Genomic DNA, 20,377 nt, shown 5'->3' on the forward strand with positions numbered 1-20,377 from the left:
TGGGGCTGCTTGAGGGGGGTGCAAAGGGCTGCTGGGAGGTCTGTCCAATGGGCATTTTGTGCCTGTTTCTCTGACGCTGCCTCACCCTCAGCAGCCAGAGGAAGGGCTTAGCAATTGGCAGCCGTCCACCTTCTTGCCGCAGGCCTGGGTGTGGCACCGCAGCCAGGAAAAGTCGGCAGGAAGCAGCTGCTCGGCCAGGGCCAAGGGTTAGGGGCGTTCGACTGCTGTCGTGCAGCTGTCTGGGATTTCCAACAGTTCCCCAAATCCTCTCCTCGCCCCAGACGTTGCTGCCGATGGCTGGGATGTTCCAGCCTCTGGCTTCTGGAGCGTGAGCCCCTCTGCGTTGTTGGGCTGTGACTCCTGAGCTGTGAATGAAACATCCCCGCTGGGGTCCCGCTGCCTGACAGCTGCCCCTGGGACCCAGCATGCAGGTGACGCCAGCTGGCCTGGCCTGCTGTTCTCTGCACCTGAGCTTCATGCTGCCAACAGGACAGGTGGCTACTGTCCATGGGCCCCTGCACCTGGCAAACGGCACCTGGCTGCATGACCCTCCCAGGGCGATCATGCCTTTGAGAAGGGGTAGCAGGCCCTGCCCAGGGGTGTTGGCTGAAGGGAAGCTCGCCCCTTCCCGGCTGCCATGGCTGACATGAGAGACTCTCTCGCCAGGGTCTTCCTGCCAGCAAGACCCTGCCTAACTCCAGCCAAACTTTTGCCTCCTTGAAACTGCCCCACGGAGGGGCTGGCACAGGGCTGGGGGAGAACAGGTGATTCGGGCTCAGGATGCCCAGGATGGGGAGTCGCTGTGTCCCACCCTGCCTGGCAGGACTGAGCTTTACCCAGGCTCAGCGGGGCCCAGCGCACCCTCCCCAAGGGACTGGCTCTTCCTGCTCTCTGAGCAGCTGCCCCTGCCTTCCCCTGTCCCAGCCTCTGGCTCTCGCTATTTGAGCCAGGCCCCAGCCTTGCATCTGGCTTGGCTCAGATGGTTCTGAGATTCCCTGCAGCTGCTGCTTCCCAGGCCTCCGGACTGCCTGGCCCTCCCAGCCCCCCGAGTTGAGGGGTGCCCCCTCCTGAGCCTCCTTCCTCAGGGCTCTTCCCACAGGGCTGTCCCTTAGAACCCCAGGCCTGGCCTGGGCTAGACACGCGACCTTGGGCATTATTAGCTGCCGGGTGGGGGAGCTGATCTTGGCGGGAGCGCTGTCCCCTCCCCCTTATAAAGGAGCAGCCAGCAGGGACAGTGCCATGCACAGCCGGGTGTGACACTGATGTGTCATGCTGGGTGTGGGGAGGGAGCTCCCCAAGGGGTCAGCTTCCCCCTGCAGAGGAGCCCTGGCACCTGGCCTGGCAGGGCAATGTGCACCACCAGCTGTGAAGAGAGAGGCATCAGCCATTGCCATAATCTCTCCCTGCCCCAACCAATGTCCAGGCTCCTGAAATGATTTCTTCAAGTGTTTGTGCAGTGACAACGAAGCATCCAATTTTGTGTCCCAAAGGTGGCACCACTAATGATAGGCAGGACCATGGCTGGAGGGGGCAGTGCCCTGATCCACTATGACATTTGGAGGGAGGGGGGGCCTGGGCTCGGGGTGCAGTGGCCTGATGCAGTATGGCATGTGAGGAGGGGTTCCTGGGCTGGGGGGGGGGGGCAGTGCTCAAGCCACCGTGGCATGAGAGGGCAGCGCTTTGATTTTAAATAAATGTAAGGAAAAGCAAAAGGAAAGGAAATGTGCTCTGGTTGTGGCAACGTGCTGTCCTTGCCCCCCACCCCGCTGCCTGGCCCTGCAGGCCCCCTGCCTGGCCCAGTGTGGCCCTGCTCCATGGCACATCCCTCAGCCTGGGCTGTGGTGCAGGCAGCTCCCTGCCGTGCTGTCTCCAGTACCCATTGCAGGGAAACTCCCCCTCACTCCCGTCATTCTGCCCTCCCCGCTGGCTGCTGGATTGCAGGGGTCCAGTGCTCCTCCACCCCTTGGAGGCCAGGGCAAACCACCCCCAGAGTGGGCTGGGTAAGGCTAGCAGCCCCCCCTGCTGTGAGGGTCTCCCTGGCTCTGAGGAGAGGGAAGCTGAGCTCCACAGTTCCTGGACCCCGCACAAACAATCCCTCTCACTCCTCCCAGCACCTGCCTCTCCATGCCTAGCCTACCTCTGCCCCTAAACGCTTAAAGGACCCATGATGTCCCAGAACAGGGGTTGACGGGCCCCATCCCCACTACTCCTTAAAGGCAACAGACCCCCCTCTTACCCGACCAATGACACTGTGCACACACCTTTGCCCTTCTAAGGGGAACCTCCTTCCTCAGCGCCTGGCTTCCCTGCTTGTTGGTCCTCCCTGAATTTGGGCTCTAAAGCCCTCAGAACAGGGAGTTTCTCTCCCCTGTCCAGCTCACTTTTGGGAACCTGAAAATAACCTTTGGTGAACAGCAGGGGGCGCTGGCACACATGGTCTGGCACGGCAGTTTCCTCAGAGGTTGGGCACCAACCAGCCTTCCATGAAATGCTGCACTGGGAATTTTTTTGATGTTTATTTTACAGGAAGCTCTGGCAAGCAGCAGTGACGTTTGAGCTCTGCTTAATATAACTAGGGTCAGTTCTTGGGGCAGAGTTGTCTCTGGCAACTGGGGATTGCGCCCTGCCTGCATGCTGTTTGTGACCACCTCTGCTCCAGGCCTGCTGTGTAAAGTGAAAATAATCAAACTGCATTAAAACTATACCCAGACTCAGCGTTACCCATATCTGCTCCAACAAGAAGCCAACCCGCAGAGCCCTGGCATCTGTTACTGTTTGGCAGAAGGCAGCAGTATAAAACAGGACATTAATCCTGGTTGTTTCTCTCTCTGGCAGCCCAGCACAGGAAATAGAAACGCCCGTTTTGAAATCAAGAGCTTATTTTACTGGACTGACTTGCTTTGCTTCCCAATTGGACCCGATCCATTCAGTGCACATTATACAGAACTCAGCAGCGAGCTCTGTCTTCAGACTCTATTCACAATTCATTTCTTGCCAGCAAGAAAACAGAGAGATAATAAATAGAAAGCTTATCATTGCAGGGGTCTGGAGGGAACAGATTAGATTGTATACATGTGTGCGTGTGCATGACATACATCCTCCCCCATGTCCTCAGAGCAGGAGCCACTTTGCAGACAGAGACACTGTCGGCCATGGCATGGCCCCTCTGGCTCCAGGGTGGGTGAGTACAGGGATGGGAAATGCTCCTGGGGCCATGCATGGCTGGGGCTGGAAGCGCGGTGTGGTGCCCTGGCAGGCAGGGGAGGGGGATATAGCAATCTCTATTTAAATTCCATTAAAATAGACTATTTTAAAAAATTATTTCTAATAGTTATAAAAACACCCCAGGGAGAGCCAGGCGGGCTGAGGCAGCAGCTGGTTGCCTGGGCACTGAGAGTCACATGACGTGCCCCCAGGACCAACAGGACGCCAGGCTCTAGGGGCACAGCCTGGCTGCAAGAAGGAAGAGGGTGCATTGAGGGCTGGCAGGCCTCCCCCAGCGAGGTGGGGCTTCTCCAGCCTTGTATGACCTCGTGTGCCCAGCGCACAGCATGCTGGCATCACTGCTACGCACTGGCAGGCGTCTTGGGGTGCCGCCATGTGGGTTCCATCAGCACCTTCCTTTCTCTGCTCGCAGAGGCAGCCATGGGCTGACCCGGCTGTGAGCCCTGGAGCTGGTGGTGCACCGAGAGGAGGCTGTGCATGGCACGAGCACGGCTTCTGCTGATCTCTGTGGCACTCTGCACAGACTGTGCTGCCACCATGGAGTCCCTGGTGCAGAGACTGGGGGAATATGGCTGTTTCCTGGGCTGCCGGGGCCAGTGGAGCAGGTTAGAGCAGCTCTGAGAGTCACCCTAACTTGTGCCCCAATCACCGTGGCCCTCTCCAGGGTGTTGGACTGCCCTGCACGAGCCCGGAGCCCCACCGGCATCTGGAGATGGCTCTGGGCCAGTTGGAAAGGCATTTCCCAGGGTGCTTTGCAGCCCCAGTGCATCCTTTCAGCCAGCAGGTGCGAAAGGGTCCTGGGGGCAGCTGAAGTCTGGCCCTGGGCTGCTTCTGGTGCATGGCTGCAGTGGAGGGGAGGTTGGGTTCCTCCCCAGAACAGGAGCATTGACATCTGCTGTTAACCCTTTGGTAACTGGCCCAAATTCTGCCCCAGCAGAGGCCGTCCCCAAGGAGAAGCAGTGGGGATCTGGGTGGCTGTGCTTCTTGGGGTCCCACGTTTTATTCAGCCTCCCGGGCTCTGGCTTAGGAACAGAGAAGCATGGCTGCTGGCCCATGCAGCTGCAACCACGCTGGTCTTTGTGACAGGCTAGGGCTTCCTGGAGACCAAGCAGCTTAGCCCGTGCCGATCCCAGCCTGCGGCTGCCCTCTCCCAGCTGCTGATGTTGGACCTACCTTTGTGGGGGCTCAGGGGTCAGCACGAAGGCAGGAATTTTGCAGGAGCCCAGTGTGCCGCTGCAGGGGGAGCTGACAGAGCACCAGTAGCCATCCCGGGTGGGCGAGGGGGACGCTCTCCATAAGACTGGCCGGCCAGGTGGCTCCCACCTGGCCAGCGCGCTCTGTCGCCGTCTGAGGGGCCACGTGCATGGCTACGGGAGGAACCGCGCACTCAGCGTGCTCCCAAAGCAGGGCCCTGGGGCAAGGGAAGGGAATGTGGACAGGACTGGGTCTGAGTCCGGCCCGAGAGAGCCAGGAGAACGGCTGCTCTGTGGAAGCAAGAGACCGAGAACGGAAGCAGCATGTTGTTCCTTAGCCCTGCACCTGCCAGCACCCCCTGGCCTGGGACCGTGCGCCGTCACTTTCCTGCCCAGGCCCCAACTAGATGACGTGGCAGCAGTTGAACTGCCCCAGGGATAGCAGGCTCTCCTTGGAGCTGGGCCGGATCTTGAAGGCCAGAGCCTTCTCGCACAGCGGGAACTGCAGGAGCCTGTCCTTCAGGTGGGTGCTCTTGTTTTTAGCAGGGTCTAACTTGATCACGTTGTCGGCCATGGTTTCGCCGCCGGCAGTGCTGCCGCAGTGAGTGCTCTCAGCTGGGTGCCTGTTGCAGGAGCCTGTCTCAGGGGGCCTGTCAAGTTTCCTGGACTTGTCTTCTGGAACTGACATCCCACTTGAAGTGGCCTGGAGGCTCCCAGAGCTCATGGCAGAGCCATCAACGGGGCCCTCGCAGCTCCCTGGATACAGGGACTTGCCCACTTGCCCCAGGCTGCCCCCATCCTCCATTTCTGTGGTGGTGGTGGTGTCCTCCTCCGGCCCCGAGCTGCCTTCAGCCTGGCACCTCTGCCGACCCACTCCCCCGCCCTCCCGGAGCTCTGTGTCCCCCTCTGCCGCTGGCGTCCCCACACGGAGGGGGCTGGGGGCGCGCTCCCCAACGCTTACGCTGAGATTGTCCATGGCGTCCCGTGCTGCACCGTGGCTTGTCCCCTCTCGGGGCTGACCCGGCTCGTTCCTGGGACTTGGCGCCCCCCTGAGAGGCGGCAGCTGCCAGCTGCTCCCCAGGCCCTGCTCCAAGAGGCCTGGCTTGGTGGCCCCAAAGCTCTTCTCCCCCTTACTGTGGGCCACAGTGCTGCGGCAGAACAACAGGGAAACCTTGGAGCTCTGGAAATCTCGCATTTGCTCTTGGTTTAGCGAGGAGCTTCTCCTTCCCATTGCACTGGCCTTCCCCTCCTCCTCCTCTTCCTCCTCCTCCTCCTCGCAGATCTGCTGCAGAGCCGGGGTGCTCTTGGCCATGGGGGCGTCCGCCAGGGCGGGACTGAGCAGGGCTCGGACCAGCTGCTCATTTCCATGGGGCGTGTTGTCGTCCCCCAGGGCAGAAAAAGAAATGGGTCTGCCATCTCTTTTCCCAGAATCCTCGGCGGCAGCCCGGGGCTGGGGGTTGGAGAAAGCTGCCAGTCTATCTGGCATCTCTGCAAAGGGCGAGAGGTCCCGGGAGTCGCCCATGGCGCTGAATGGGTCCGACAGATTGGCGCTGAAAGAGAGGGGAGCGTGCCCAGGATCAGGCCCAGGGTGGGAGCTGCCAGCCGGGAGTAGCTGCGGCAGGGGCACTAAGTGACTCTGGGCTACCCGCAGCATGGATCCAGAGCTGGGGCCGAAGAGCCCATCACTGTGGCAGCTGGGGCGGGACTGCGAGCGTGGCCGCTCAGGCTGAGGTGGTGCAGCAGGCCGGAGCCAGCATCGGATCGATACTACAGCTGCCCAGCCAGGCCTCCCAGGCCCTGGCATGATCCCCAGGGCCATGGACAGGAAAACCTGGGGGTCGGGTACCCCACACCTGGCTCTGTGCCAGGCTGGATGCCATCCCCCACAGACAGGAGTCTGGGAGAGTCTGGGCCCCAGTGAAGTGACACTAGAGTCAGTGGGGCCAGGATTTCATCCCACCTCCCTGGGCAGCTCCAGTGAAGGGCTGTGGTGCCACGCACAGCACTCTGGTGCTGCTGCCGCGGGCTGCCCCCACACAGCACGCCTGCGGGGACCCTCGCCGGCGGGTGGGGCCGGCTGTGCTTGTGGCCCCCGGGGTGGTGCCCTGGTGCTGAGCTGTGGCCTGCCTCCACCGGAGGGCGCGGGATCCCCCCGCACAGCATGCCTGCGGGGACCCTCGCCGGCAGGTGGGGCCGGCTGTGCTTGTGGCCCCCGGGGTGGAGTCCTGGTGCTGAGCTGTGGCCTGTCCCAGCCAGAGGGCGCGGGCTCACCCATTCTGCACCTGCTGGGCCAGGTTGTAGACCAAGCTGAGCTTGTGACTTTGCTTCTCCTGCTTCTCCCGGAGGATCCGCTCTGCCAGCAGGAAGTACGTGGCCGTAATGTGGTTGTAGCGATCGGCCTCCAGGGCCCTGGGGGGATGCAAGGCACAGGTGAGAGCCGCACCCCGAAGGAACCCAGCAGGCCCCAGCACAGGGCTCTGGGCGCACTCCAGCGCAGCGCTACCCAAGAGTGGCATGCTGGCTGCTCATGGCCTGGGGCACACCAGAGCACTGAGCTCCACGCCCTGGGCATGGCCCCACTGCCCCTTGGTCTGCAGAGAACGGCCTGTCCTGCGCTCCCCCTGCGCCCCCTCCAACTGCTGGGAACCCCCTGCTCTGCCCCATCCCCTGCCCTGCTCCCTAAGTCTGCAGAAAACAGCCTGCCTTCCGCCCCCCCGCTCTCCTGTCCTGTCCCCCAGCCTGCAGGGAACCCCCTGCCCTGCTCCCTTAGTCTGCAGGGAACCCCCTGCCCTGCCCCCCTCAGTCTGCAGAAAACAGCCTGCCTTCCACCCCCCGCTCTCCTGTCCTGTCCCCCAGCCTGCAGGGAACCCCCTACCCTGCTCCCTTAGTCTGCAGAGAACCCCCTGCCTTGACCCCCTCAGCCTGCAGAGAACCCCCGTCCCTGCTCCCTAAGTCTGCAGAAAACAGCCTGCCTTCTGCCCCCCCGCTCTCCTGGCCTGTCCCCTGGCCTGCAGGGAACCCCCTGCCCTGACCCCCTCAGCCTGCAGGGAACCCCCTGCCCTGACCCCCTCAGCCTGCAGGGAACCCCCGTCCCTGCTCCCTTAGTCTGCAGAAAACAGCCTGCCTTCCACCCCCCCGCTCTCCTGGCCTGCAGGGAACTCCCTGCCCTGCCCCCCGCAGCGAACCCCCTGGCCTGCCCCCCTGCTCAGAAGGAAATGCCTCTCACACCCAAAAGAGCAGCTGCCCTGCTTTCCGGGGGGTATTGCTGGTGCCAGAGGACCTGCCCCTCTCTTTCACAGGGTCTCCATTGCTCCGCACAAGGGCCAGGCTGGAGATAATTCACTCAGCCAAGCCCTGTGCAGAGCTCCCTGCCCTCTGTCCATGAGGGATGGGGAGATGCCAGGCCCAGGGCACCACACAGATGGGAGCCTGCCCAAAAATAGCCCAGCGGGAGATTGGTGCAGCGACTCTGCTGCCCGCCTACCCCCACCCCCGCCCAGCCGGCACTCACTCCTGGATGACGTCCCGATCCGCTATGTTCCCGCATGTCATGGCCTGGATGATGATGTCATGTTCCTCCTCAGACACCCGCTTGTGCGACGTCAGGGGCAGCAGGCAGCGGCTGGCTGGGGAGGGGTCCACGCCCTGCAGCCAGGGGTGCATCTCAATCTGCTCTAGGGAGGCCCGCTGCTTGGGGTCCCGCTGCAGCATCCTGCCGATCAGACTGCCAGAGAGCAGAGGGGGGCAGGGTCACAAGCTGGCCCAGGAGTGAACAGCTGGGAGACGCTGCCCCAAGCCCGCAGCAGCACCCGCAGCGGAGACGCACAGAGCCACAGGCTCCAAGGCCAGATGGGACCATCAAGTCTGAGCTGGAGAACCCACCCAGTGATCCCTATCTCCAGGCCTCTCATGGAGGCTGGGGGTCTTTCTCCAAGAGATGGAGAATGTACCACACCTCTGGGATAATTGTTCCACTGGTTCCCCGTCCTGGTAAAAATCTGCACCCTCCTTCCCTGCTGAACCTGAGCCCTCAGATCTTTCTGGCACTGAGCTGGGCTGTGCAGGGGTGTGAGCAGCCTACCCCATGCCCCCCGCATGCCCTTGCAGACGGTGGCACCCATCTGGCTGGGCCCCCGGAGCGCCAGGCAAGCCCAGAGGAGAGGGGGCGGAGGAGGCTCGGGGTGCATACTCAGAACACTGTGAGGACACGTGGGGCGGGATGATGTAGCGGCAGTCCATGATCATGGTCAGCGTCTCGCTGTCATTGGCCTCCTGGAAGGGCGGCTGGCCGCACACCAGCATATACAGGATGACGCCCAGGCTCCAGACGTCTGCAGAGAGAAGGACACAGAGAGCTCAGCCCACATCGGCATCGGGCCACAAGTATCCAGCTGGGATGGGGCACAGGATCCAGCAGGGGGGACGGAGCCAGTCACTGGGGCCGAGACAGCCCTGGCACACACGTGTCCAGGTCTACTCCCCTGCAGCCACGGCCCCATCTCCGCAGTACAAACAGGTGTGAACCAGGCAACCCCTGGGAGGCGGGAAGCTTCCTGGAGGCCTGGAGAGGTCTCAGGTCTGACCTGCACAGGTGAGTTGTGTGAAGAGCATGTGATGGGGCCAGTGAGGGGCTCCCTGCCCCGGCCCGTGGCCTGGTTTGAGCCTCTGTATTCTCAGCTCTGTCTCCCTCCAACCAGCACGCTGCTTGCGCCCCACACAGCACCTGCTGCATTGTAAGATGTAATTTGAGAGCCCTGGGCCACGACTGTGTGACCACATGTCTCCGTCTCTGGCCTGGCCCTGCTGGCTTCCCAGTCCATCCGGCTCTGCATGGACATTTCAGAGCACTTTGCAAAGTCACAGCCGGTCCCTTCAGTCAGCTGCATCTTGAGCCAAGACTCGAGACCTGTATCCCCAATTTGCACGCCCCCAGCTGGGCCAGCCATTTCCAAACTGATCTGAGTCTTCCTAGGAACAGGAAAGCATTAGGAAAATTAGCCCTTCAGCAGAGTTGCTGCTGCAGCCTCCATCCTCACCAGCTCATGCCAGGCTAGGTGGGTGCCCCAGGAAATACCTGCAGCAGCCTGGTACACTGCTCCAGAGACCCCAAGGGGAAGAGCCAGGAAGTCCAGAATGAGGGGGCTTTGCAGTGGCATGGTGGTGCTGCTCACAGGTTAGAGCCGGCGCTATCATTTTGATGGTGTAAAAGAGGGAGCTACCTCAAGTGCAACCAACACTGCCCGAGTCTGCAGAGAGCCTGAGACCATCACTCTGACGGGGGGGGGGGGGGGGGTGTGTGTGTGCGCCCTGAGTGTAACTGACTCAGTGACGCTGCCTGGGTCTGCAAAGAGCCTGAGTCCATCGTTCTGAGAGGGGGGAGCTGCCCTGAGTGTAACCGACGCAGTGATCCTGCCTGGGTCTGCAGAGAGCTTGAACCCATCACTCTGAGAGGGGGGAGCTGCCCCGAGTGTAACCGACGCAGTGATGCTGCCTGGGTCTGCAGAGAGCCTGAGCCCATCGCTCTGAAAGGGGGGAGCTGCTCCGAGTGTAACCAACGCAGTGATGCTGCCTGGGTCTGCAGAGAGCCTGAGCCCATCACTCTGAAAGGGGGGAGCTGCCCCGAGTGTAACTGACGCAGTGACACCTGTCTTCATTTCCGTCCCGCTCACATCACACGCAAACACTGAAGAACCCCAGTGCCAGTGTGACACCAGGGGCCCCTTCCTGCCACCTTTCACCAGGAGGAAACTATATCTTCCTAGCCTTGGTTTGAGGTTCTTGACCCTGTCCTGCTCTAGAACCCAGCTGCGATAAAGTGGGATGGAAGGACTCAGGAGGGGGGGAACCGGGGCAGGGATAGCAGGGGGCTGCGGGTGGGGATTGAGGAGCACCTCACAGGGCAGTGAGAGGAAAGCCTGCTGCATTTCACCTAACTGCGTTGTGCCTGTCTCCAGCCAGCCTGTTTCAGTCCCATGTCCCACCGCTCCCCCCCAGCCCCCATGGACATGGACTATTACTGAATCCATCCCCAAGGGCTGCCTTGAGGCACAAGCGGGGAGGGCTGCGGGGGGGGGAGGGGGAGTCAGAGTCCACCTCCAGCTGAAGTGATTACCAGTTATTTATAGCACGGGGCTGTCTCTCCTGGGGGGCAGGAGCAGCTCAGCTGTCCAGGCGCTGGAACTTGAGCGTCTGCTCATGCTCAGTGTGCTGAGCAGGGGTGTGCACGTGAAGCGGAAACTGCTGGGGGAAGTCTCCAGGGAGCCGTGGGGCAGAGCAGCGTGTGTGTGCCCCACACAGCTGGGAAAAGGGATAAAGGAGCAGGGATTATGGGGGCCAGTGGTCCTGACACGTCAGCGCCTCTCAGGGCCTTAAGCTGCTCAGGCTCCCTGGGAAAGCGGATTGCGTCCCGGAGAGCGAGGGGGTGGGGGGGTGAGGCCTGGGGGGCCAGGGGGAATGGGCAGCAGCATCACACACAGACCAGGCCAGGCCCCCAGGGGAGAACGGGCTGGATCCTGGCACCCACTATTGGAGCGCTGCTCAGGGGCATCTGTGCCACCCAGGCGCTGTTTGGTTCTGAGCCAGTCGGGGGTGTGGGGGGGACTGTGAGGGGGACAGTGGGGCTGGAGGCTCCATGCCAGTCGGGTGTGGGGGGGGCTGTGAAGGAGACAGTGGGGCTGGAGGCTCCGTGCCAGTCGGATGTGGGGGGGGCTGTGAAGGGGACAGTGGGGCTGGAGGCTCCGTGCCAGTCGGATGCGGGGGGGGCTGTGAAGGGGACGGGGGGCTGGAGGCTCCCTGCCAGTCGAGTGTGGGGTGGACTGTGAAGGGGACAGTGGGGCTGGAGGCTCCATGCCAGTTGGATGTGGGGGGGGGCTGTGAGGGGGACATCGGGGCTGGAGGCTCTATACCAGTTGGGGGTGGGGGGTGCAGCGCTGGACCCCGGGGCTGTGCAGGAGCACGAGGGGCCCAAATCCAGCCATTGGGGAGCTGGCAGGGCTGTTGGGGACTGGCGCTTCCATTACCATTCAGGGTGCTCGGGAGGGGCAGGGGATCATTCCTGGGCAATGCAGAGCTGGGGTGGGGGGCAGTGGCCTGGGGCTGGCTTGGGTGAAGAGGGGTTCTGTTTGTTCCCCCTATGGACACCAGCCTGGCCCCGTATCTGTGCCGGTCACAGAGACATGGAGACCACCAGCAGCTGGAGCTGCAGTTCTGTGCCAGGGCTCGTCCCCCATTCATCCCCCCCCGGCAGCACCAACTCCTGCCCCCCTCCCCACACAGGCCACGGCCGGGGGATCCCTGTACATCAGCAGAGCTGGGGAAGGGCAGGGCCCAGCTAGGTCCACCGAGCCGTTGGGGCCTCACTGGGCTGGGCCAGCTGCCCAGCCAGGCTCCTTGGAACAGGAAAGGCCCTTCCTGCCATAACCCTCCAGGCTCCGCTCGGCACAGACTGTTCCCGAGTGCTTCCCCTGGCCCAGTGACCCCATCCCCGAGTGGCCCCATGGCCAGCTCCAGCAGACCTGCCGCGCTCTGCCCAGACCCTGTCCACACCCCCCGTGCCACACAGAGACAGGGACACTGCCACAGGGATGGTGCAGAGACAGGACTGGAGGGGAGGGGGCAGCCAATGCCAGGTCTTTCTGCAACACTGGGGATGCCCTTGCGACTGCCAGGGCTTCAGCTCCAGGAGGCCAGAAGACTGGGCCAGGCTCTGCAATACTGCCAGCAAATGGGGGCCCTGGCCACAGGGCCCTACCTCAGGGGTGGTGAGAGGGTTGCCTTCCCCCCTAGAGGCAGGGGCAGCAGCAGGGTCCCTCTGGCCGGGCACCCTAGCAGCTGGGGTGTATTGACATGGGGGGTGGGGCCTGTTATGTGACTCTTCCTGCTGGGGTGGGGCTGGCGGTCCTCCCCCCACCCCCCCCAAGCAGCGAGACTGGGCGTTACTAGCTGGAGAGGTGCCAGGGCAGCTTGCCCCTCTCGCAGCTGCTACCTGCTGCATGCAACCTCCAGCAATGCAAGGATCTGGGCCGCAGGGGAGGAACCCGGTCCCAAGAAAGGCAGAAACCAGGGCTCGGAGTTAGCCCTTGGCAGGCAGGCAGTGAGCTCTCGCCCCACCTGGCCACCTTGAGCCAGCCCCTGTGCCCATGGTGGCACTGGCCCCTCCAGCCCTCCCCCAGTCCAGCCTGGAGGAGGGCTGGAGGGGCCAATGCCACCATGGGCACCGCAGCCTGGAGCAGGAGGGACACTGGGGCCTGGCTTGTGTCACAGCATGTGTGGGAGGGGTAGCATCTCCCTCTGCTCCTTTTGGGTGCCACACGCCTCCCTGGGCCACCAGCGAGGGGGCTTAACCCTCTGAGTGCCAGCACAGCCTCCTCTGCCCCAAGGCAGCCCCTCACTGGGCTCCACATACTCGCTGCTTGGTTGGCCTTGGCTACAAACTGCCCCGCCCTGCCTCACCCCCCACTCCCTGCGCATTCCCCATATGCCACCTGCACGGCCAAGCCCCCTCCTGTTCTGTCCCCTCCCTGCATAGCCATGCCCTGCTCCCTGCCTTGGGGTGGGGCAAGTGCATAGTGAGCTCCAGCCCTGACCCTCTCCCTTGCAGCCCAGCTCCCCCAACCTTTCCATCCAGTGGAGGGGCAAGAGGATCCTGTCACCTCAGCCTCAGCCCACCTCCACCTGACCCTCCCCACCCCAGCGCAGGTTCTACGGGCACTCCAGCTACTCTGCCATGGCTCTTCGGCACGACGGGCCCCGCTGGGGAGGCACCCAGCCGGTGTCACACTGTACCGTCCTCTTTTGGGCTGCTTTGTCCCCGGCCGGTATGGGGCCAAAGCCGGACGTGATGGCAGACAGGGGGCAAGGGTGCAAACACCATTTCCAAGAGTGCCCTGCTCCGTCCCCACCAGTGTGATCCATGTGCAAGGTCAGGCCGGCAGGGACGGGCGGCACCCTCTTGGAAACGGCATCCCCCGTGTATATGAGGTCACACTGGGGGTGGGGTCTCAGTGGGAGGTGGGGGCCACGCAGTTCCCAGAAACGCCTGCATATCTGGTGTTCCGGGCACAAGGCCGTGGCCAACCTAGGCACTCGCCACCTCTCCAGCCCATCCGCCACTCCCCATTGAAGAGTCCAAGGGCTCGCCCCCTGGTCTTCATGTGCTCCACCGCCAGGAGGAAACAGAGCTTCCTCAGGGGCCAGTCCCACGCTGTGGAACGAGCTCCCCCAGGGCAATCCCAGACCTCCCACTCCCAGTGCTGCTCTGATATCAGCCCAGACACTTAGAAACAAACCTCCCAGAGCCCGCACAGCTCTACCCTGGCACACGTAGAGAGAACGAGCCCCAAGTCACTTAATGCAGGACTGGAGAGCATTCAGATACCACGGGATAAGAGCCTTTGTAGAACTGAGCAGAGTGGGCCTCAAAGCCACATGCCCCTCTGCCCTCCCCCAGACCCCCCGCCCATAGTTAACAGCACCTGGCCTGGCCTGGCCATGGCACTTGGGTTCCCTGCATGGCTTTGTACCAGGGCAGCACGGGCGAAACACATGACCGTAGATATATGTGTGGAGGGGGAACGCCCATCTCCATACTCTGCCAGTAGTGATTTTATGTTTTCTTCCAGATGGCTGATAAAGGTGTAGAGCAGCACGAGCCCAAGAACAGATCTCTGGGAGACCCAGTCACAGTTACGTTTTCAGATCTATCAGTTAGCCAGTTTTTAGTCCATTTACCATGGGCTACAGTTATTTTGAAGAGTGCTAATTTTTTAATCATGTGGAACTAAGTCACATGCTTTACAGAAGCCCAGTTCAGTTATATCCACACAGTTATTGTATCAACCAAACTTGTGATCTCATCAAGAAGCAAAAATGTCAACTTGGTTTGGTAAGACCTAGCCTCCATAAAACCACATTGACTGGCATTAGTTATGCTGCCATTCTTTACAAACTTGATCCCATATCAGCCTCCTCATGATTTAGCCTGGGATCAGAGTCAGGCTAACTGAACTGCAGTTTCCCGGATCACCATATTTACCCTTTTTAAACAACAGCACAACAGTAGCTTTTCTCCAGCCCTCTGGAACTTCCCCAGCATTCCAAGTTTGGTGAAAGTGAACATCGGTGTCCCAGACAGCTTCTCAGCTAATGCTTTTTATATTTTTAGGTGCAAGTTATCTGGTCTTGCAGGTTTAAAAGGTTTTACTTTAGCAGCTGCTGTGAAACATCGTCCTAAGTTACTACTATAATAAAAAAAGAATTTCATTACCCCTGTGAGCCACGAATACATCACCCACCTTCTTCCCAAATACAGAACACAAATATGTTCTGAACACTCCTGCTTTTTCTGCATCATTATTGACAACTGTACCATCCCCACCTACTATCAGACCAAGACCACTGCCAGGTATTCTGTTGTTCCTGATCTAGTAAACATTTCCTTTTTATTGTCCTTAACCTACTGGCCATAGATTTTTCATTGATACTTTTAGCTTCCTTTTTCAATTGTCTGCATTTCATAACTGCTGATTTATTGTAATTGCATCAACTTTCCCCATATATATTATTATTGCTTTCACCTTCCCTTTTAATCTGTTTTCTTGTTTTTGTTTTTAATCCGAAGAAGCCTTCTTTCATGATTTTGGGATTGTGATTTTTTTAGGCATCTAGTAAATTATTTAACAGCTCCCAATTACTGTTCATGTTCTGTTCCAAATTTTCTTCTCACTCAGTTTTGCTCATGATTATTTTCAGTTTGTGGAAACTAGCCATTTCAATCACTAAGTACAGACATTCCTGGAGAGGACTATTTTCTGCTTGAACATAAAGGATTAAATTAGATCATAATCATTTGCACCTAGGCAACTGCTAATTTTTAATTTAGTGATCAGTTCTTTACCTGTCAGAATGAAGTCAGATACAGAACCACCTCAAGTTGTTTGCAATACCTTTTGAGTCTGAAAATGATCAGCTATAATTTTTTGAAACTCCCAGGAGTCCCAATTATCATTCACATCTGCATATTCAAATATCTCCTCCTACTCTGTTTTGCTCATGATTGTTTTCGGTTTTGGAAAGTTGGCCCTTTTAAAGAACCACGTACATATATACACCTGGATGGGACTCCATTCAGTTTGCACCTAGCCAATAACATTAAGTCATGATCGCTTACACCTAGACAACCACCAAATTTAATTCTCTGCTCAATTCATCTGTATGAGGAATGATCCCAAGTTGGTTGTAAGAATTCTTGAGTTACAAAGTCATGTATAATTTTTAGAACCTCCAAGGATCTCTTACTAGTGGCAGCATGAAAGCTCCAGCATGTCTCCCCCTCCACAGACAAAGAAATCCTCCTCCCTTCCCCGCTAACACTGTCTTTCTTTCTACACATTAGGGATGGATGTTTAAGCAGCTGATCATCCTGCTCCCTTGTCTGACTGGTCTGTATAAAAGACACCACCCAGTATCCTGCATTGTGACACGTCATTAATACGCTGACCCAGTTAATACTCCTGCCCCTCTGAACTCAGCTGTCAGTCACTAGTGTAGGGGACAGGATCTGTGATGTCCAGGCCACGCTCCTTCTGCTCACTCCATCCTTCCTGACTAGAGTGCATCCAGTGACATTAACATCCCTGTCGTGTGACTCCTTACACAGAGCTGAGTGACACCAATCACAGCCAATCTCTAATTCCTCCCTTGTTGCCCATGCTATATTAGCCTCTGCATGCCTCAGGCATCCCCACTGGGACAGCTGCCCCCGCCTTGCAGGGAGATCGGGAGGGGATGTCCATAAACGTGGGCGAGACGCTCAGTCCCAGGCTGACCGGAGCCTTATGCACACATTGGTAATGAGAATGCGGGACCTGTCCCTAGCCTCCCATCACCATCCCTCACAGACATGCCCGCTCAGCGCTCCAGGCTGTGCCAGCCTCACCCAAGCAACCCGGCAGGAGCCAGAACCCTGGTGACGTACCTACGGCTGGGGCGTCGTACTCATCCCCCAGCAGGATCTCGGGTGCCGAGTAGGCCAGTGAGCCGCAGCTCGTGGTGAGCATCTTGCCGGGCTGGAAGCGGTTGCTGAAGCCGAAGTCGGTGAGCTTGACCACGCCCTGCTCCTGGAAGAAGACCACGTTCTCGGGCTTGAGGTCGCGGTGCACCACGTGCAGCTTGTGACAGTAGGAGATGGCATGGACAATCTGGGCGAAGTAGTGCTTGGCGCACCCCTCGGCCAGCCCGCCTTCGTGCCGCATGATGTGGTCAAACATGTCGCCGCCGTCCCCCAGCTCCAGGATGAGGTAGAGCTTGGAGTGGGTGTCGATGACCTCATAGAGCCGCACCACGTTGGGGTGCTGCACCAGCTTCATGCAGCGCACCTCCTGCAGCAGCTGCCCTGCGGCGCTCATGTCTAGCTTGCTCTTGTCGATCACCTTCACCGCCACCTTCTCCCCCGTGAAGACGTGCCGCGCCAGCTTGACCACGGCGAAGTGGCCCTTGCCCAGCGTGCGCTCCAGGTCATACAGGCCAGCGATCTTCCCTTCATAGCAGCCCTTGGCCCCCGCCATGGCTGCACCGGAGCGTCACAAGGGGCCGGACATCAGGGAGGCTGGGCACAACAGAGAAGCCACTGAGCACAGGGGGCACCAGGCACACTCCCTGCCCAAAAACCCTGCTAAGCACGGCGGCCATCCCATTCCCCAGTCACCCCACTGAGCACATGGGGAACCCTGATCTTTCCAGCCCCACACCCATCCATGTGTGCAGTCCTTTGCCCCTAGAGTGCCCCGAGCAAAGGGACCGCACCCCCTTGGCCTACACTTGCACAGACGGAGCCCAACTCTCCTTCACAGAGATCCTGGCTCTCACACACGCCACGGGTTGCTGACTCTCACAATGCAAGGAGCTGCCTGGGGCCATAGGAACACCTGTACTGGGTCAGACCAAAGGTCCATCTAGCTCAGTATCCTGTCTACCGACAGTGACCAATTCCAGGTGCCCCAGAGGGAATGAACTGAACAGGGAATCATCAAGTGATCCATCCTCCGTCGCCCAGTCCCAGCATCTGGCAAACAGAGGTTTAGGGACTCCCAGAGCATGGGATTGTGTCCCAGACCATCTTGGCTAATAGCCATTACTGGACCTGTCCTCAATGACCTGATCTAATTCTTTTTTGAAACTTTTTTCCATACTTGTGACTTTCACAACATCCCCTGGCAATGAGTTCCACAGGTTGACTGTATGATGTGTGTTCATGCCCATGGCCTGTGCAGGATGGCATGTGGCCAGGTGCCCCCATGCTGCTGGCACTGGGCTGCTGCCCAGCTCAGACCAGACCTGACCTCTTGCTCTGGGTTCCCGTGGGGGTCACATATTGACCCCCCGAGCCTGGGGCCTCCTCTCCCCTCTGGGCTGAGCCTATAACTGCCTCAAGCTTCCCAGCCAGTAACCTGTACACGTAGCCACGTTGGGATGGGGTTTCCAGCAGCCACACGGCACTTCGGCCCAGAGGCTCCCCCAGCCAAGCCAAGGGGCAGCCGCAGCCCCCCCATGGGGCATTACTGATTTATGTGAGCCACAATGCTGGCCAGGTGCACAAGAAGCTTTCCCCCCCTTGCAGGTGCCAATGGAGTGGGGTGTTTAAAGGCGCTCCCCTATCCAGGCACCCAGGCATGTTCTTGCTCCAGCTGCAGCCCACGAGGCCAGCAGGTGTCCTGGGGGCAGGAGCCCAGTCCGTGTGGTTCCGATTCCTGGTCACACTGGTGAGGGTTGGGGGCTTTCAATATTTTCCCAAAACAAACCGCTGGCACGAGCAATCTTTGGCAGCAGAGAGGCAGGGGATGGCAGCTCTGCCGCTGCCTCTCACTGCTGACCTGCAGCTCCCCTAATGCCCTGGCACTGCCCCCCCCCCCAGCTCTACCCACAGCCCTAGCTCTTTGGATCCCCCTAATTCTACCCCAACTATTCTTGGTCCTAGCACCCCCCTGTCAATGCCCCTCAATCCTGACCTGCAGCCCCCCCATTACTCCAGGCATTGCCTCCTCATGTACGCTCACAGCTCTGCTGACACCCCTCAGCCCTGCCAGGCCCCTCCGTGTGCAGGGCAGCGAGGTGTTTTCAGACTGAGGGCTAAAGGCAGCGAGCACCTCGGTGCCAGATAGGTCACGCCAGGCTGCCAACAGCAAGGGCTGGTATCACAGAATAGCAGGGTTGGAAGGGACCTCAGGAGGTCATCTAGGCCCACCCCCTGCTCAAAGCAGGACCAATCCCAACCAAATCATCCCAGCCAGGGTTTTCATACCAAGTAGGGGGTGTTCACAGGGCCAGGGCCTATGCCTGGAAGCCAGTGGTTAGCAGGTGGCCACATGGTGCCCAGAGCAACTGGCCACATGGTACCCAGAGCCATCCACATCACAGCTGTTGTCAATGACCATCACTTGGGCACAGTCTGGGTCACTGGGGCTCTGAGGTCACTGGGAGATGAAGGGGAGTGAGCCCAGCACAGGAGAACCCCACAGACAGAGGGGAGGGGGCTGTGGAAATCCCTCGCTGCCCTGGGGCTCTGACCCACCCCTGGCATCACAGGAGGGAGGGGCATTGCCTGGGGGGGGGGGTGCCCCAGGAACACCGTGTGTGGTAGGGCCTGCCACCCCTGAGACACTAATGCAGAACAAGCACAGCTCCTTGGGCTGGCAGCATGCCCACGTTTGGCTGGCGGGCTCCTTGTGTGCAGCGTGTTGGTACACACGGCACACGCTGCTGGGAGGGGGACTTCCTGGCATCCGCCAGCTGATTTCCGTCTCCAGCACTGGCCGCAGTGCTGCTCCCCCATCACAGGAATGAGGCCGGGTTCTCCTCCCGGGAGGGCAAGGGCACAGCACCCTCTGGGGCGGGCTGAGCGCCAGGCTGGGCCCAGTGCATGGCACAAGCATAGCCAGGCTGGTCAGGACTTGGGCAAGGGCCTTGCCTGGAAAGCCAGGGTGGCAGGGGGGGCCACCTTGCAGCCGGGGGGCAGGATTCCGGGGGGTGGGGGGGGGCGCTCTTCTCTCTGAGCAAGTGCCCAGCCAGCAGCATGACAGGGCTCCCGGACACTGCTACACACCCCGAGCACGGCCCCACGAGCCCCGCTCCCCAGCCTCGCCTTCCCCGCCTCGCTTCCCATGGAGCCGGCTCCATTCTGCGGGCCGGCCAGCCTGGCAAGGAGCCCCCGCCGTGCCATGCCCCCCGGCCGCCTGGCAGGGTGCCCCGGCCGTGCTATGTCCCCCGGCTGCACGGAGCCCCGGCCGTGCTATGCCCACCCCCCGCGGCTGTGCCATGTCCCTCCGGCTGCCACGGAGCCCCGGCCGTGCTATGCCCCCCCGGCATGCCATGTCCCCCCGGCTGCAAGGAGCCCCGGCCGTCTATGCCCCCCCCCCCCCGGCTGCGCACGGCCGCAGGGAGCAGGGCTATAAATAGCAGCCGCGCAGAGCCCAGGGCCGCGCAGCGCAGATCGGCGCGCAGCAGCGGCGAGCCCGCCGCAGGGCCCAGGGCACCGGGCAGAGCAGCCCCCCCCGCGACAGACCCCCCGGGGCCCAGGCCGCGCCGCGCAGCCCCGACTTACCCGGCTCCAGCGGCGGGTCTGGCAGTGGTCCCCGGCTGACGTCGGGCGCCGGGCGGGCGGGGCTGCGCGCACAGTCCGGGCTGGAGCCGGGCGCTCTGCGGGAGGCGGCGGCGGAGTCCCGGGCTAAGCAGGGCAGGGCTGAGCCCGCCCCTGCCGCGGCGCTGCGCAGAGCAGGAGGCAGGTGATTTGTCCCGCTGCGCCTGGCGCTGCATGGACCCGCGCAGCGCCCCCAGGCCCGGGGGTCGCTGCCAAGGGCTCGGATCGCCCCCCAGGGACAGGCAGTTCCTGAGTGACATTAACCTTCACATTCACTGAGCAGGAGCCCCCAGGGCTCCCAGGCTCCTGGATGCCAGGCAGGCAGCCC

At 60.6% G+C, this 20,377-nt stretch overlaps 1 protein-coding gene across 1 annotated transcript; it reads right to left on the reverse strand.

Moving 5' to 3' along the window:
* Nucleotides 1-2,861: 2,861 nt before the first annotated feature.
* Nucleotides 2,862-20,147, reverse strand: LOC116829593 (uncharacterized). Its single transcript, XM_032788474.2, has 6 exons — nt 20,014-20,147; nt 16,393-17,022; nt 8,608-8,749; nt 7,930-8,142; nt 6,690-6,827; nt 2,862-5,968 (listed from the first exon to the last, which is right to left on the reverse strand). Exons 2-6 carry the CDS (start codon nt 16,979-16,981, stop codon nt 4,822-4,824), a joined length of 2,229 nt encoding a protein of 742 aa, XP_032644365.1. The 5' UTR covers nt 16,982-17,022; nt 20,014-20,147; the 3' UTR covers nt 2,862-4,821.
* Between the last annotated feature and the right edge of the window lie 230 nt (nt 20,148-20,377).

This window comes from Chelonoidis abingdonii, chromosome 19 (assembly GCF_003597395.2).
Source record: "Chelonoidis abingdonii isolate Lonesome George chromosome 19, CheloAbing_2.0, whole genome shotgun sequence".
In the NCBI taxonomy this organism is placed as follows: Eukaryota; Metazoa; Chordata; order Testudines; family Testudinidae; genus Chelonoidis; species Chelonoidis abingdonii.